This window comes from Cricetulus griseus, chromosome 6, assembly GCF_003668045.3.
Source record: "Cricetulus griseus strain 17A/GY chromosome 6, alternate assembly CriGri-PICRH-1.0, whole genome shotgun sequence".
Taxonomy (NCBI): domain Eukaryota; kingdom Metazoa; phylum Chordata; class Mammalia; order Rodentia; family Cricetidae; genus Cricetulus; species Cricetulus griseus.
Window position 1 is genome coordinate 50,608,617 of NC_048599.1, and position 18,393 is coordinate 50,627,009.

Consider the following 18,393-nt stretch of genomic DNA (forward strand, 5'->3'; position numbering starts at 1 on the left):
TATCTCTCCACAGGGTTCCCCAACTCTGAGAAACACTTTCCAAACCATTCCCTTTTGATTTTCTAGAACTTTCTTTGACTTTCTCTTGATGTTTCTCAATTAAAGCTAAAACTGTCATTCTTCCTTTTTAGATATAATTGTTTTAATTGATCTTCAACCAAATTCAGACCAAATGCCCATCGGGGGCTCATTCCTTCCATCTTCCCTGGAAGGTATCCTCTGGGAACTGTGGGGGCTACTGAGTCCAGACTATGTGTGGCTGAAGTGGTACATTTCTTGGGGTTACCAATGCGGTGATTCCTTTGTGGCTGAACCCAAATTACTGCCACAGCCAATGCCTGACAACTGTACAATGCCATATCCACATGCCCTATTCACACACACACACACACACACACACACACACACACACACACACACACACAGCATTTGGTGTTCACTTTCCCACTGGCATTGTCCAACACAGAGTGTTTTTTTTTTTGTTTGTTTTGTTTTGGTTTGGTTTTTTTTTGTTGTTGCTGTTGTTGTTTTTGAATCCTATCAGCTCTCAGGATCATGGGAGAGCCTGACATAGATCCTGTCCTGTTGCATAAATGCTTCTCTAAACTGAAGCACACTTTCCTGGAGAAAGAAGGCCCAGAAATCTGACAAAGTCACACAATTCACAAGATCCTGCCCAAAAGTCATAAAAGTAAAAATCAGTTGCTGGGGAGAGAAGACTTGTTCTGGGGAGGCTATGGGGAACCCCAGGGATGCAATTTTCATGAGTTGTCACTCATGCCTGGGGAGTAAATGGGGTGGGGGAGGGAGGAAGAGGGATGGAGAGGAATACACCATGACATAAGAGTAGTCCAATTAGGAAGAATTTTGTGAAGAATAGACATCATTGTGGGACTAGGGAGATGAAACAATGGGTAAAAGTGCTTGCTTTGTAGGCTTGAAGATCTGAGTTCAAATCCCAGAAGCTACGTAAAAGCCAAACATGTTAGCATGCATCCATAATCCAGTAGTGAGCTTCTCAGTGATGTGGATGCCTTTGCATCGCCCATGTTCCTATAAGTTACCCCACTAAACTTAATCACTGGTTCACCAAGCTGGACTTCAGTAGCATGATTTCTTTGGTCTGCCATCCATGCTCTATCTGGAATGAACAGATGCCTCCCCAGCAACACAACTCAGCTGTTTTCTGAGTCCCCTCAGCTTCCAGAGACTCACATTACACTTTCTCCCTCCTAATTCCCCTCACTGCATAGCCCAGGCGAACCTAGAGCTGGAAACATTGCCACAGTCTGTAAATGTTGTTCCTTTCCTGTGTTCTCCCCATGGGAATAATGGATCAGAGCTTTGATTGTCTGAATCTTTGGTTGCCATTTCCTATCCTGTCAACCACAAGTTCAATGACATTCACCAGTGATCTTCATGGCCAGCCACTGCAAGCCAAGAATTTCACCAACATGGTCCACGTAAGTTCCTACACCATATAAGGGCACAAGCACAGGTCACAAGCTAATATTAAGTACCCACAGTCTGGGACAGTGACAGTTTCCTTCAGATTCAAAGACTTGTTTTGCCTGACACATGGTGCTCCCCTGTTCATACTGTACTGTGCAGAGCCCTGCAAATTCGGTGACCATGGGGCCCACAGGCCTGCTCAGTTTAGGAGCTCACCATGCCTCCGGTGCACTCGCGACAGTCCTGTAGGCAGCTGACGGTCTCCCAGGTGCTGTAGGCTTTCAGTCCGGCCACCAGAGCCTGTAGGGAGCGTCTGTTGATGAGCTCCCTCCCCTGGAAAATGTCTTCATCCAGGACAAAGCTTGCATGCCTGTGAAACAAAGCAGAAGTGTGTGGTGGGTGCAGCAGTGTGTCAAACCCATGTGGAAGAAGCACATGTGAGCCCCAGTTGCTACCCAAGATCCCCTCCAAAACTGTCTTCTGCTTCACTACTGCTAAATCTGCAACCACCCGTCTCCACCACATTGGTCTCCTCTTGCAAAGCTCTCCTTCACTTTCTGCGGCCAGTTCCCGAGTCCCATTGCTAAAGCCGGCCTTTGTCTCTGCACCATGCTTACCTTAGCTCCTCTCTAAGTATAGGGCCATGTTCCACATTGTTCTCTTCTACCTACTATGCAAAATGCTTCGCACGCCTTCCTTGTGAATCTGTCATTTGTTAAAGTCCCCCTCTACTGAAAATTCTGCAATAGATTGTATAGTAAGTACAATAATAGTCTCCAAAGAAGGGCATAGTCATACCTCTGGAATGTCACCTCATATGGCAAAAGGGACTTGGAAGATGTGACTAAATTAGGGTCCTGGGGGAATACAGCTGGGCCAATGTGAATACAGGTGTGTGTATGAAAGGCAAGAGGATAAGGGAAGGGAAAGGGAGGGGAGGGAAGGGATGGGATGGGAGGAAGGGAAGGGAAGGGGAGGAGAGGGGAGGGAAAGGAAGGGAAAGGAAGGGAAGGGGAGGGCAGGAAGGGAAGGAGAGGGGAGGGGAGGGAAGGGGAGGGGAGAGGCAGGGAGAGGAAGAGGAGAGGAGGGGAAGGAAAAATCAAATGTGCCATATAACTAGGAGCAGGCAGACATTGCTGGCTTTACAGACAGAAGGAGGGGGCAGCCCCAAGAAGATTTTTAAAATGTCAAGGACGGGGATATGGGGATATGCCTTAGAACCTTCCAAAGGAGGCAGACTTGCTGATTCCCTGACTTTAAGCCAGTGAGACCCATTTTGATTTCCAACCCCCAGAACTGTAAGATTACACCGCTGTGCTGTTTTGTGTCACCAAGTCTGTGGACTGCAGTTGTGCCTTCCACAGTTTAACTTAAGTGTGGCCAACTAGGATCTGAAAATACTCAATGGAAGATTCCAAAATAAACAGGTCACAAGTTTTAAGCTATACTGTAGGGGGAAATCCTGGCCACGCCCCCTTGGGTCTGGAGACAGGTGACGCTGACCACGCCCAAGTGGGCGTGGTCAGAGTGATGTGGGAAAGGTTTTAAGAGTTAGGGGTGCACACATGGAGCCCCTCCTCTCGCTCCTTGACGCCTGGCTAAGCAGGCTCCCTGCCACCTGGCTAGTGGATGCGCGTGAGTATAATTTATTAATCAACTACCCTTTATCAATCTATATTTTGGCTCCATATTGCGTTCCGCATTACTATACACCATTCTGGGCAGCAAGCTAAAACCTCACAGCATCTCATTGTGCGTTTCCTGGAACACAAATGATCTCTCACATATCCGCATCATATCCATTCTAGCCACTCACTAGTGACTTGTGGGAGTGTTAGTCCTCTGACTGACTGTAACATGGGTGCCCGACACTGCTGATGCCTGTATCTCACTCACAGGCACTGCAGTCACTCACGTTATAAAAACGGTGAATGAAGTGCAGTTAGACGTTTGGAAAGAGAGGTGGATGACACCCACAGAACATCTTTACAATATATAGTTAGTTACAATTGTACAATTTTGTTATGATTGTGCCAAATTTCTTACATTGCCTAATTTTATAAATTATGTAGATTTATTATAGGTGTGCATGGGAAAACAGTATATGTTGGGTCTGATATCATCCATGGCTGTAGGTATCCATTGGGTATTGGAATGGATTCCCAGAGATGGCAACTGCTAGACTCACAGCAGTAGCTGGAAGCTAATGCAGCTTTTGATTAGTTCCTTCTTCAAAGTGTTTTCACCATGTTCCTTTATTTTTTAGCCGTCTGTGGGTTTGACTTCTATACGATGTCTCCTCTGTGTGTCCTTTCACCTACTCAATCCTTCCACTCTTTCTGTATTTCAAAATGCCATATTTGATGAGGGCCAGGTTCTCTCTCTCTCTCTCTCTCTCTCTCTCTCTCTCTCTCTCTCTCTCTCTCCCTTTCTCTACTGTGGTTCCATCTTTAGCTTCTTTTAACAAGTTATCATGTAACTAATGTTCTCTGTAAAGATTTTCCTGAATTCTCTCTATATTTAGTCAAACTCTAGGACACAGAAAGGGCCCTAGGCATGGGCATTAAAGTCAAGGGTGGCCAACACCAAGTGTGGATCCTCTTCTCAGGATTTAAGACTTACTGGAAATTTCCAGACTGGTACACTGAAGTATGGTCACATGGCCTCCTGTGATGTTCCCATATTCACTTTGGGATATTAACTGGTGTTGTAGTTATTTAGGTCTTGTTTAGGTAGCCATTTTGGAACTCTCAACAAAATGAGTTTAAAACTCTTACCTTGAAATTATTTGCTATTTATGTTAATATTCAGGCATCTGTATTGGCCTATCCTTGGGGTTCTGACAGGAGATGCCCTCAGCTACAGCCACTAAGAGCACCACATATTCACTATGTTCCCTTTTAAAAGGGCTCTGCCCACTTCCCATCCCCCCTGTCTCTCTCCCATTTCCTCTCTCTCCCCCTCTTTCCATTCTCTTCTCCCCTGCTGCACCTATCTCCGGAGGCCAGTCTCACCCCTCTCCTTTCCCCTTTTTATGATCCTTTCCCCAATAAAAAAAAAAACCCTCTGCTTGACCCATGTCTCATGGCATCTTTCTCTCAGGTGCTGCTTTTCTTAAATTACAACAGTTTATTCCTACATTCTTTGTTCCTCCCCACCCTCTATTCCCATCTTATTCTATTCCATCCATCATATCCCACCATTAACTTTTTTTTTTTTTGAGATAGGGTTTCTTAGTGTAATAGCCCTGGCAGTCCTGGAACCAGCGCTGTAGAACAGGTTGACCTCAAACTCACAGAGCTCCACCTGCCTCTGCTTCCCGAGTACTGAGATTAAAGGCGTGTGCCACCACTGCCCAACTCCCACCATTAACTTTTGAAAAGGAAAATATTTATATGCTCTGAAGAGAAAACAGAGATCCACAGTTAACTTTTAAACTATGTTCTGGTTTGTTGAAATAAACACCATGACCAAGAAAAGTAACTTAGGGATAAAGGGTTTATTGGGCTCATACTTCCAGATAACAGTCCTTCACCAAGTGAGTCAGAGAAGGAACTCAAGGCTCATACTTCCAGATAACAAACTATTACCAAGTGAGTTAGAGCACGAATTCAAAGCAGGAATCCAGAGCAGAAAACCCATGGAGGAAGCTTCATACTGGCTCTCTCCTGCTCATGTCAGCCAGCTTTCTTGTAACACAGGACTACCTGTCAAGGGATGACACTACCCACAGCGGGCTGGGCCCTTCCACAATAGTTACCACAGTGCCCCCAGAAGACACTCTCATCTGGGCAATTAGCCAGTACACACTACTGTAACAATAACTCTTTTAGACAACTGCCTGAGTTCTGCTGCCACATTAGGGCCCCCAAATAACACATAGAGTCTTATATCAGTTACAATGCTGCTGGCCAATGACTAGGATTTCTTATTTGCTAGCTCTGTCTTAAGTATCAACCATAACCATTAATCTATATATTTTATAAAGACTTATCTTATCGAGGACACCAGCAGCATGTGTCCTCTCTTCCGGGGCTCACGTGGCAACTCTGTCCCTTTCCTACATTTCCCAGAATCCTCCTCTCCTAGGCCCACCTTACTTGCTTCCCTATTGGCTAACAGTGCTTTATTTATCCACAAATAAGACTAACATATACACAGAAGGACCTACCCCATCACGCTACATTATTTTTGGTGATTGTTCTAGGGCTTACAATATGTATTTTGGCTATATTCTTTCCTTCATGTAGTGCTGTGTGCCTGCGTAGGTGATGCAGGAATGTTTTCCCATACAGTGTGCTTCCATCTCATTTTCCCATCCATTGTGTTACCAATATGTTTAAAAACGGAGGAGGGATAGAAATGTACCATATACAGAGAGGAACAACATCTACACATGCTATAAACTTCATTACTAGTTTCATCTTAAGGTTTTTCCTTATCAACATTATTGAGGAATAATTTAGTATTCATTCACAGCATACAGATTTGATGGCGATACATTCTCATGAGACTATCAGTCCACAAAACATTTTCAATAGCACCCCAAAATTACCCCTCATGCTTCTACAGTCTTTCCCTCCCTCAGGTCGCATCCCTAAGTCACCACGGACATGCTCTTTGCCACTCAATATACACTTACTTACAGTAGGACTAAACTGTATGTGTTGTACCTTCCTTATTTCAATTATTGTGTAAGGTTGAGATTCATCCTTGTTACAGCACTTATTAGTCACTGTTATTTTCTCCTGCCAATTAGTATTCCATTTTATGGAGTATATATACTGTACTTCAGCTTGTTTAATGTATACTTGCTTGTTTAATGAACACTTCATTTATTTCCTGTTTGGAACTATTAAAATTGCTATGAAGATTTATGTGTTCATCTTAAAGGAAGCACATGACTTCTTTTCTCTCAAGTAAACATATAGCAATGAAATGGCTGGTAGTGTTGGGGGCAAAGGCAAGCAGATCCCTGGGGATTGCTGACCAGCCTGCCTAGCCCAAACAGGGAGCTTCCCATTCAGTGGGAGACTTTGTTTCAAGTAAATAAAGTAGACAGAGATGGAAGAAGTCACCTGATGTGCTCCTCTGGCCTCTGCATTTGAACACACACACACACACACCCCAAACCTCTACTGAGATGCTGAATGAGTCAGTACATGTGAAGTCTTAGGGGCGTGCTACACTATACACACTTGTATATGCACTAGCAGCTATCTGAAATTTAGCCTCCCAGGTGCTGAGTGGAAAAAATTCTCTAAAGAATGACTGAATCCAGCTGAAAGACAGATACATGAGCATCTCTACATCCTTCCCTCTACCCTGGTCTGGTACCCAGTCTGGACTGCTTGAGATGACCATTGGCCAGGAGTAAATAAGAGGCAGACCCAAACAATCCTCTGAGCTGGGCACTGTGAATAGCGTTTTTAAAAGTTGTTAGTTACTTCTCAGCTAGGAGATTACTTTCTATAGCAAAGCTCTCCAGATGGTTCTGAAGGGAGGTGTCAGTCACCAGTTTCTGAACTTCACAACATGAAGTCCAGGCTCCACACATTATCAGGACAGTTTCCTTGAGCAAATGTGATGTCATTGAACAAGGTAATTTTATCCCCTTAGTTGAATTAACTGATGCAGAGTCAGGCACCATGAGACAGGAAGAAGCCAAATTACGGACCCTCAACTTCAACCAAGAATAATGGTGGAATGGTGAAGGGGACTAGGCCATTCCTTATTCCAGGAAGTGGCTTGGGAGAGCCTTGTCTAAGAAGACTGTCCTAGTAAGGAAAGCAAGAGTGTGAGGGACAGGCGCTATGGGTACATCAAGTGCACCTATAGGAGGAACCCGATGGGAGGAGTGTGAGCTAAGGGACTGAGCTTGACTCCAGAGGTAGAGCCCAACAGAGGAGAGAGAGGGACAGATGGAAAAGGCCCTCCAAGGCCACACAAAGGAGCCGGAGCTTCCCCAGAGCAGAAGATACTTGAGGGTCCCAGCAAGAACTCAGGCAAGAGGTGGTGACTCTGAAGAGGTCTGGGTTGGAGATGGATGGTAAGACAGTGGAACCAAAGAGGGCCAGGTGAGATGATAGGGGAAGGAAATCAAACTGTCAGAAGGTGAGCACTAGCGGGATGGGAGAATTGAAGGTTTGCCGACTATGTACTACATTTTCTCTATCTAATCTCCAGTTGATTTACAATAAGGTTGACTCCATAACCACGACTAATGCTGGCATAAACTTGGATACTCAGATTAAAAAAGAGGAATGTTTGAGGAATCTTGTGGGTAATGACCACAACAACCAACATTATTGAGCATCCAGTACTTTACTCGGAGCACGTCCAAATCTTCACACATTTGATCTTTACAAAAAGCCCAAGTGAGGTTTTATTATTGCTATTTTGTATGTGAAGAAATTGAGACAGAATTCCAAGTCACACAAGTAGCAAATGATGGGATCAAGTTACATAACCCAAGGGAAGCCTATCCCATCTCACCTCTGCTGTTGCCTTTCTACTGATGGCTTGTGATTTCATCACAAGACACAGAGGACAGGCAGGGCCAGCTGACTCTGGCTGCAGAGCTGTTTTTCCTGCTTACTAACTCCAGGCTTGTATACCTAAAAATCTGCCCCCCCCCCCCGTTTGACTAGAACCCAAAGCCCTGAGTATCTCACCAGTCAAGCCTCAGGTTAGCCAGCCCCTGAGACCTGAAGCTAGCTAGCAGCAGCATGCACCCATAGAAGTTGGAAGACAAGCCCCATGCCAGGTTTGATGACCTGCATGGAGAAGTAAAATGAAAAGGCGGGGGGGGGGGGGGGGGATGCCGGCACAGATTTTGGTCATGCTGCAACAAACTGCACTGGCTGCTTCCTTAGAAGCTGAAGGGAGGGGAAGCCTCTGAAGTTGACCTCTGACCTCCTCATACACACAGCAAAGAGGCAATAGTGAAGAATTTAAAGGGCCATGGATCAATTGGATTGGTAATGTCTTCAACAACACAGCACTACACATGTCAAACAATAATGGCTCTGTGATTTGATATTAATTAGTGTCAATCACTTGTCATTTCTCACCTTGAAACTCAAAGCTAGAACAGTGGCCTCTCTCAACTGGAGCAAACCAAACCAAGCTACAGGAATAGAAATCAGAATGTGTGTTGTCTCAGCTATGGTGAAGTGGGGTTCAAGTTCAAGGGACCCAGAAAGCTTCCCAGAGTGATGAAAATGTGTTTGCTACACAGCTGTTAATATTTGTCCAAACTCACTAAATGATACACTACAACTTCTGTGTTTTACTCTACCTAAACTGAACCTCAGAAATACCAGAAATAAAGGTGAGCAAGTAGTTTAGTGATAATCTCAGCAGCCTAAGGTTTAATCCCATGTTAGTTTTTGTCGACTTGACACAAATACAGTCAGCTAGGAAAAGGGATTACCTTCATCAAATTGTCCTCTAAGCAAGTCTGTGGCCATTTTTTTTTTTTGATTGATGGTTGATGTGGGAAGGCCCAGCCCACTGTGGATGGTGCCATTCCTAGGCAGGTGGTCCAGAGTTGTGTGAGAAAGCGAGCTGAGCAAGACAGGGGAAGCAAGCCAGTAAGCAGTATTCCTCTATAATCTCTGCTCTGACTTCTGGAAGTGATGGATTAGTATATAGAAGTGTGAGCCAAATGAACTCTTTCCTCCCCAGTTTGCTTTTAGTTAGTGTTTTATCACAGCAACAGAGTGGCATATTAGGCCCCCTCGTACTGAAAAGAAAATTTCACAAAATTTTAAGTAACAGGTGCTGGATGTGAGTGATTTATATTTTTTCTCAGGTAGCTTGTTTTTCCTTCCACAGTATTCATTCTTGGAATCCCTGGAATCCTGCACTTCCACTCCCCTTGTGTTATGAGAAGACACTCAAGGCAGGCCCAAGGACTGTGGCACCCCACAGGTCAGCAGTACATCAGACATGGCAGGGTTTCTCTGATGACCATTGTCTTACAAATCCCAGCACACACTCACTCATCAGTGTGGGGCTGTAAGTTATCCAGAAGCCCGCTGCAGTAACCCCACTGAGAAACAGAATTAGCATGTTAGAGAAAAAAGAACACAAGAGAAAGGTTTAAAGTTTGGCGTTCTCTTCCCAGTCTATATCCTCCTGGGTTTTGTGATCTTAGGCAAACCTCAGTTTCTCGTCTTTAGGATGTAGGAGTGACAATAACACAAAACACACAACCCAGGCCCTGCCCAAGTGCTGGGAGACAGAGCATCTGAAGGCACCTATCTGTTAAGCCGCTGGTGAGGACTGCAGAGAGGGCTCCGAAGTTCAGAGCACTTGTTGCTCTTTCAGAGGACCCAGGTTTGGTTCTAGTACCTATAGGACAGTTCGGCACATCTGTAACCCAAGTTCTGGTATCGGATGCCATCCTTTGCCCCCATCAGGTACCAGGCACACATGTGGTACACATACATACATGCAGGTAAAACACTCATACACATAAAATAAATAAATCTAAAACAAAAAGTTTAAAAGTCTGTGGTGAAGGTGATTGTGATGCAGTTACAGTACCATTTCCACTATTTCATTCAGTTCCCTGCCTCTTCCCCCAACACACACTCAGCATACAGCACACTCAACACATACTTGGCACACACAGCACACATACACACACACACACACACACACACACACACACACACACACAGCACACACAGCACACACTTGGCACATACACACACACACACACACACACACACACACACACACACACACACACCTTGCTCTAGTTTTCAAAGCTTTATTGTCCATTTAGAAACTTTACCAGAAGTTGGAGGTATTTAAACTGTTCAAATCTGTTACTATTTCTGTTTTTTTTTTTTCTCTTTTGTGACTGTTTTGCCTACATTCATGTCTATGCACCACGCAAGTGTCTGTGACCACAGAGGCCAGAAGAGGACATTAGATCCCCTGAGACTGGAGTTACAGATGGTTATGAGCCACCACGTGAGTGCTGGGAATCAAACCCGGCTCCTATGGAAGATCAGCCATACTCTTAACTGCTGGGCCATCTCTACAGCTCCCAACTGTTAGTTTTAATATATGTAGACAAGCATCAATTGAAATCTTTCTTCTTCAATTCTTGGCAGGTTCCACTCTTCTGGACACCAAGTCAAGTTTGGGGTTTCACCTTGAATCTGGGCATCAGACTTTCCCCACAGGCCCTTTCCTGCTCACAGTTAGAAAATAAGCCTTGTGCTCTACCTACAAAATGCTTCCCAGGGGTGAAGCATTCCCGGAACCTTCTTACCTGCTCGTGAAGGTCAGGGCCAGTGCGGTGGCCAGGTGAGACATCAGCCTGAGTGTCTGCATTTGGTGCTCAATGATCTTCACCTCTTCTTTGCCCTTGGGCCCAAACTGCCTTCGGCTAGAGAGAATGAACAAACTCAATGTTGACCAAAACGAAGTAAGTAGTTGACTTCATTTTCACAGTTGCAAGTGGCAGCCAGCCATCGGTGTTTCAAATGCTGCAGGATACAGAAACCCAAGTCTCCTAAAATGTGGTTAAATTAAAAAAGTCCAGGCTTCTGAGGAAAGCCCAAAGAAAGCTTTTTAGCTTTCCTAGAAATGAAGCTTCCCACCACGGGATCCGTATAAGGCGACAGATCTATCTACTACACGCAGTAATTTGTACTCCTTAACATTTACATGACATCTTAGAGATCCAAGTACCTCGTGATCATTAATTACTCAGCTTTACTAGGTTTGTGACATAATTAATAGGACGGGAGCCGAAGCCTAGAACATATTTCAAATGGACATTCTCAACAAGGAGGGTGGCGGTGGCCTCCATGCTCCTGTCAGATTCACAGGCTGATCATTACGTTCAGCCCTCCTAAGCCCCCCTGCAGTTCTGCATGGAATAGCATTCCACACATCCTGAAGCCCCCCGTGTCTTGTTACAGTGGCTGTAGGGCACTTGGGGGCAGAGACATCTCTGGGGGCAAATCCTGGGACTGTCCCTGCAGCGATGCCCATGGGTAAATCCTGGTGCAGACCTATACTCTCTGACTCTGGGGTCAGTGCATTCTATTTTTAAATAACCAAGAGCTTAGTTTTAATTTTTTTAAAAAACAACATTTTACATAAACACTGACACACACACACATACACACACACACACACACACACACACACACACACACACTCATTATCAAGCACCCAAAGCAAGTCTGTGTTGTAGACACTACTGAGCAAGGATACCCACACACTTAAGCGCAAAATTTTTCAGTTTTCGTGTCTGACACAGACTTTCTTCAACACAATTTTGTATTTCAGTTTATTTTCATTTGTAATAAAAAGAAAGATACCCTGATCATTTTAGTGCCTAAGACAGCAGTTTTCCACCTGTGTGTGGGTCGAAACACCTTTGGGGGTCTCATATCAGATATCCTCCATATCAGATGTTTACATTATGATTCATAACAGTAGAAAAATCACAGTTATGAGGCAGCAACAAAAATACTTTTATGGTTGGCATCTCCACAACATGAGGAACTATATTGAAGGGTCTCAGCATTAGGAAGATTGAGAACCATTGGCATAACGCATCTACAAGTCACAACTTGGCTGTGTCACACTGGTGGGAGGGGACGAGGCAAACAAAACCAGGCATACACAGGGGCAGATGCTACAGCAGAGAGAGCAGACATCCCTGGGCAGAGTTTGACCACTCCAGATGGTTGTCCCAGGAACAATCTCATCATCCCCTGCCCTGGGTCCATGCCCTTTCTTCTGCATCGACTCCACCCAACCGCAGCAGGGTGTGGTCTCAAATGAGAGGTTGAGCAGCATGTAGGGCAACCTCTCTGCTTCAACTGGATCATGATGGGACCCAAAAATGGAAAGAAATTGCATTTTCAATAATGGTGTCATCGTAATGTTAGGTTATTGCTATGGACTGAATTGTGTCCCCACAAAATTCATATGTTGAAGCCCTAATTCCCAAGTGACTGTGTAGAGATAGGGCTTTTAGGAAGTAATTAAGGTTAAATGAAATCATGAGGGTGTGGTGCTAATCTGATTTACCCGGCAAACCCTCCTTCCACTCCATGTGTTGAATGAGGGTCAGGTGAGGACACGCAAGAAGGCAGATCAGGAAGGCAAACCACACAGACACTGAATCTGCCAGTTCTTGGACCTTGGCATTCCAGCTTCCAGAACCACAAGACATAAATGTCCGTTGTTTAAGTCACCAGGTTTAGTGTGTTTTTGTCATAGCAGCAGAAATGGTTTCTTGCATTTACTTAAAATGTTCTATTTGTCCCCACTCTCTTGAGTTTTAAGTTTTATAATTATACTGTAGCTTTATTTATAATTATTCAAGCCAAAATCTAATCCACACTAGACATGGCCATATGCAACCTACTCCTCAAAGAGAGAGCTGTGTCTGACTGGTGCCACAAGCAGATTAGGTTACCGGCATCTACCACGTTCAAGGTCAAGTCCCAAACATGGAGCTCACAGCCCAGTTCACAGAGAAGACCCAGATAGGATGACCCAGCCTTCCATCCCTGTCAGTCACCAGTATTTCATCATGGATTTCCGAAATATCAATTCAAGGTACTTTAGTCACACCAAGATGGCAAAGGAAATAATTAATGACAACATCTAATAGATCTTGATTTGCTGAAAAGTCATGATATCCACACAATTTTAAACAGCATCCTATCAAAGTTTCTGTTTCTTCATGCAAGTCTTTGTTTCGGCACAGCACACAGTGGATGCACGATAATGAATGAATGGATTTTTCAAATGAAGACACACAGGCAAACATGGCAGAGTGGCCTGATCAAGGCCCAGGGAAGGTTTTTGGATGCTAGATCAGTGTGGTGGTTAGCAGTGGTTGTCAGCTTGACAGATCTAGGAGACTAGCCTCTGGGCAAGCCTGTGAGGGATTCTCTGTTTAGGTTTGCTGAGGTAGGGAATCCCACCCTGAGTGTGGACACCACTCCATGGGCTGGGGTCCTTTATCACTTCCTTCTTCTGTACTACACAAACAACGTGACCAGCTTCCTCATGCTCCTGCTGCATGCCTTCCCCACCATGATAGACTGCTGCTTAAACTGTGACCTAAAATAAATACTTTCTTCCTTTAGTTGCTCTCCCAACCCCCAGGGCGTTTCATCACAACAACAGAAAGCAAAACCAATACAATCAGTTCCCCAGTGTAGGCAAAATTTGTGATGATCCCATTTCCTCTTTGACCCTCACAGTTCAATTAGGGTAATAATAGGTGCAAGCCAGCGAGACCACCAGAAGTCCGTCCACACAGCAGGCCTCAGAGTGTATCTCATCATGTGACCGGGAGATCAGCCAATCCACTGCAGGATTCTAGGTGGTTTCATAAACTTGAGCGATTTCACAAGAGCATATGCATTTCCAACCTTCCTTGTTAAATAGCATGATCCAGCAGCTGTGGAGTCTACTCTTATGATGAGTTATGCTGGGCCTTAGGGCCACCAAACTGCTTGCCCAGGGCATAGTTATCTCTGCTCTCTGAGCTTCCAGTACTCCATCTGCTCATTGAGTTTAGCTGATGGCTCAGAAGGCACTGGTTTTCTAGCCCCATTGTCTTAGTCAAAGTTCCACAGCTGTGAAGAGACACCATGACCATGGCAATTCTTATAAAAGAAAGCATTTAATTAGGGCTGTCTTACTTTCAGAGGTTTAGTCCATCATCATCATCATGACAGGAAACATGGCCACATACAGGCAGACATGGTGCTGCAGATAGCTGAGAGTTTCTACATCTCAGCAGGCAGGGGGGAAGAGAGTGAGCCACTCGGCCTGGCTTGAGCTTCTGAAACCTCTAAGTCTGCCTCTAGTGACACACTTCCTCCAACAAGGCCACATCTACTCCCAACAAGACCACATATCCTATTCAAATAGTGCCACTCCCTAGGATCTTATAGGAGCCAATTTCCCTCAAACTACCACACCTATCATGGTGGGGGTTTTTGCTTCAGCCACAATAATTTATCACCACCTCCTAACCTGTTGATTAGTTCTGAGACATATAGCCCCACACAGGTATTCTACAGGCATTTAAATATAGTAGCCAAATAGTTGGGAATCTAATCCAAATGCCTCTGCCTGGCATCTAGGAGCCCACTTGGGCTTTGCTTGAACATTCAAGGATGATTCACACTCTCCCCATCTGGGGCCTCTCTGTCCATGCAGGGTTCACTGCCTCCGCCAGCCTCACACCCAACTCTCATATACATAACTAGACTCACTTGTGGCTCAGCCACACATTCTCTCCTGACATGGAGACTTGTTTGATTTTTCTCCCTCTCTCTAATCCCTTTCTTCAAAAACCCAAACAGAACCAAACCAATCAAAGCAAAGTGACTTCGCCTTAGAGTGCCTTAGGATGCCTCTGTGGTGCCCCCATTGCCAGTGTCTCTCTCTTTCAGTCTGTACTGACGGCTGCTGATGCTTCTCCACCCAGAGTCTTGCTGATCCTGGAGTGTGAGCCCCACCTCTCAGGGTGAGCTCATTCCTAAAGATAGCAAATGATGTCCCCATGAATGCATCATTCAAATGTAAGCTAACAAATCTGGAAGCTCCAATACCTCCTTCATAAGGCTATCACAATGTAGGCCACTGGTGTCCAGCACAAGTCATCCTAGGTGACACCCAGGGCCAGGTGTCAGACAACTAAGGAAAGCCCCAAGCTATCAGAGCCCTAGTATCCAACTAGTCAATCCTAGTCTGCTTATCTGCTTAGTCTACATAGCCTGCATGGTCCATCCTTTCCTTTGGCATCCTCTACTTTCTCAATGACACTAGTGTTTCCCTGGGTGGCCCTGGTGGGTGGACTTTTTTCTAGAGCACTGTGAACAATGAACCACCTAAAGATGGCAATCTTCCTGACCAGCCAGCCTCCACATATCTGAAAGCCAGAATAACCTGCATGTTCATGGTCTCTGTCATCAGCCCCATAGCTCACACCTGCTCATTTTCATGTGCCCCAGCCTGGCTGGGAATAAGAACTCTCAGAAAAGAAGAAAGAAAGAAAGAAAGAAAGAAAGAAAGAAAGAAAGAAAGAAAGAAAGAAAGGAAGGAAGGAAGAAATTAAATAATTAAGAAAGGAGGGTACACTGGATACCTCACCATTGCAGCAACTGTACTCAGCTTACCATGTGCCACCCCACTTTTTCCTGAAATGTTTGCTTATTTGTAGTTGTTATGAACAAAGAAGTAACTTTGACAGTGGAGCACTGATAGAAGCAGGAGACACTTAGGTTAGAAATTAATGAGGAGAAAGAGAAAGCAGAAGAGAGGAAGCAAGTCCCTGTAATGCCAGCAGCCTTACCCTGGCTTTCTTACAGGAGAGCAGAAAGAGATCAGTGGATGAGCAGAAAGTGGGGCATGCCCACTCCTTCCCTCTGGCCTCAGATGCCGACAGTCTCCAAAGCATTGAACAGGAGCTTCTATTGGCTCCTTACCTATCTGATGTTCTATCTGGCTTTAGAGGTGGGAATATAACACCAAAGATTAATGACTCTTCTGCTCAGAGATGTCAATAAGGTCAGCCCTGGGACTGCCAATCTTAGCCCCAAGCTGGTTGCCTGGCTTCGAGAGAAGCATCAGGGAGAAGGAATCTCAAGAGTCTGGGCCATGGAAAGCATGGCCCATACACAACCTTGACCAGCCATTCTGACGTTACCCTCTTGTTTATGCTCTCAGAACTTAGCTGGGCATACTGAGGACTCCTTCTCTGGTTGCCAGTATCCTGGCATGCTGCCCTGAATACAGCTCACTGGGCTATAATCCCTGCAGCTGGCCAGCAATTACTGCCTGCCAGACATTTTTATTGTTCCAAAATATGATCTATATGGACACAATATTCTTCCTGTCTTTGCCTCCACTGGGTTACTATATTTTTTTTTGTTAAAAACACATGTAAAGGGTATATTTTTCTCTGTAAACACAATTTTTACTTCAGCACTCCCCCCAAAGGAAAAGAACCCAAATCACTTAGCTTTCTCATGATATTTATAAAACTAGGATCGGTGTATGTATGCACAATGATATCCAAGTGAAAAATCAATCCAGGGCTCAGAGAGAGTTGCAAGTGATGCCTTTTAAAATTACAGATCTGAAAAGCTATTTCTGGACTCTAGCAACAACTAAGGGATAGAGGAAACATTTATTTTGGGTTGTTGTATTTCATCCCCACTCAATTTTGAACACGGCTGCTTAAAGCAACATTCGTGGAAAGTGACATGGCTATTAATCACCAAGGCAGCTACTGCAGGCGCAGCCTCTGGGGGAACCGTGCTGCCTGCTTTCCCTGCTCTCCCTCTGGTCTCTTCTCCCAAAGGAGGCCAGTGACCTACTAAAAAGATAATTGCTTTCCATGTTTCCTGCTCTGAAGCATCATTGCATCAGTCTGCTGTGGATGACATCCAGTCACCCTGGAAGGAGAAAGGCTGTGTGACTGAGCCTCTGTCCTTGACCCTGAGATGTCTTGGGGTACAAGCTAAGGGTACAAGCTAGTTCACAGACATCTCCTCAGCCAGAAGGAAGGAGAGAAAACCTCACCGCCTTCAGTGTCAAGGTGCTGACCTCTGCAGACAGAAGCTGGGCCCCAGACACATATCCATGGCCACTGGGATTTATTAATAATTCAATTTCAGGCTACAGTCAAGGGAACTGGTTAGTGTCCTCAGTGGAACACCTACATACCATTCCCATAACTTCCCAGAGATATCTCAACCTCTCGGAGAGTCCTCAGCCAAACTTTGTCTGTTTCTCCTCTTTTGGGGGACACTCCTAAATATAGAACTTAGAGTGCAACTATTTGTACAAATCAGTGTGTGTGTGTGTGTGTGTGTGTGTGTGTGTGTGTGCAGTACACATATAAGCATGGGCATGCTTGTCTATGTGTATGCATGTGGAGGCTGGAGGGTGACATCAGGTGTCTGTCCTCTATTGTTTTCTGCTTATGCTTTGAGCAGGGTCTCTCACACTTACATTTTGAGCAGGGTCTCTTACTCAACGGGAACTTGATGCTGTGCTCAGGCTGCACAGCTAGCCAGCCCCTGGGCTCTGCCTAATCCTATGCTCGCCCCCCCTCAATTGGAGTTACAGACATATACCACCCATGTCTGGCTTTTAAGTGGCTTCTGGGGATCTGAACTCAGTTCCACATGCTTGCATATCAGGCACTCTACCTACTGAACCATCTCCCCAGAATCAAAGCAGAACATGTTAAGGCCACTATCACAGCCCTGTGTGAATCTAAAATGTCCCCATGAGCTCCTGTGTCAACATTTTCCCTCCAGCTAGCAGCATTATTTTAGGAAGCCGTGGGCTCTTATGAGGTAGAGCCTAGCTGGCAGAAACAGGTCACTAGGATGGACACTTGAAGATTACAGAAGTCTTGGGTTCCAGCATTGTCTCCTTTGTAAATGGAAGGAAACTACTACAATTCCACAATAAAGGCCTTTATGCCTTCCTTGCCATGATGGACTGAAACCTTAAACCTAACTAATCACCCACACATATATTTCCTTAGTTGTTTGTCTAGAGTATTTTGGGCATGGCTACACTAACACAAGCATTTTTGGACCCAGAAGACTTGGGGATGGGTTTCCAACTATAGAAAACCTGGCTTCTTATTATCAAATAATTATTCGGGTATCAACACTCCAATTCCCAGCTTCAAGCCTCACCACACTCAACCCCATCTGATTCCCTGTGGGGTCATGCTTGGCATCAAAATAGGGACTGGCTTCCCATAACATTCTTTTTGTTAGAAGCTGAATGCCTAATGGTTTTCTCTTTGGACTCTGAGCAATCCTGCACCAAACATCATACGCAACATGTTGGATCTACCATGTTTGAGCTGTCACTCTCCAACTGGACAACTTTCCATCTGTCTATCCA

General features: G+C 45.0%; 1 protein-coding gene across 1 annotated transcript in view; it reads right to left on the bottom strand.

Annotated features, from left to right (window-relative positions):
* Acoxl (acyl-CoA oxidase like) overlaps positions 1 to 18,393 on the bottom strand; it is a 268,047-nt gene that overhangs the window by 144,250 nt on the left and 105,404 nt on the right. Inside the window, 2 exon segments of the mRNA XM_035446222.1 lie at positions 1,669 to 1,822; positions 10,745 to 10,861. Of these exon segments, the coding sequence (XP_035302113.1) occupies positions 1,669 to 1,822; positions 10,745 to 10,861 (271 nt within the window).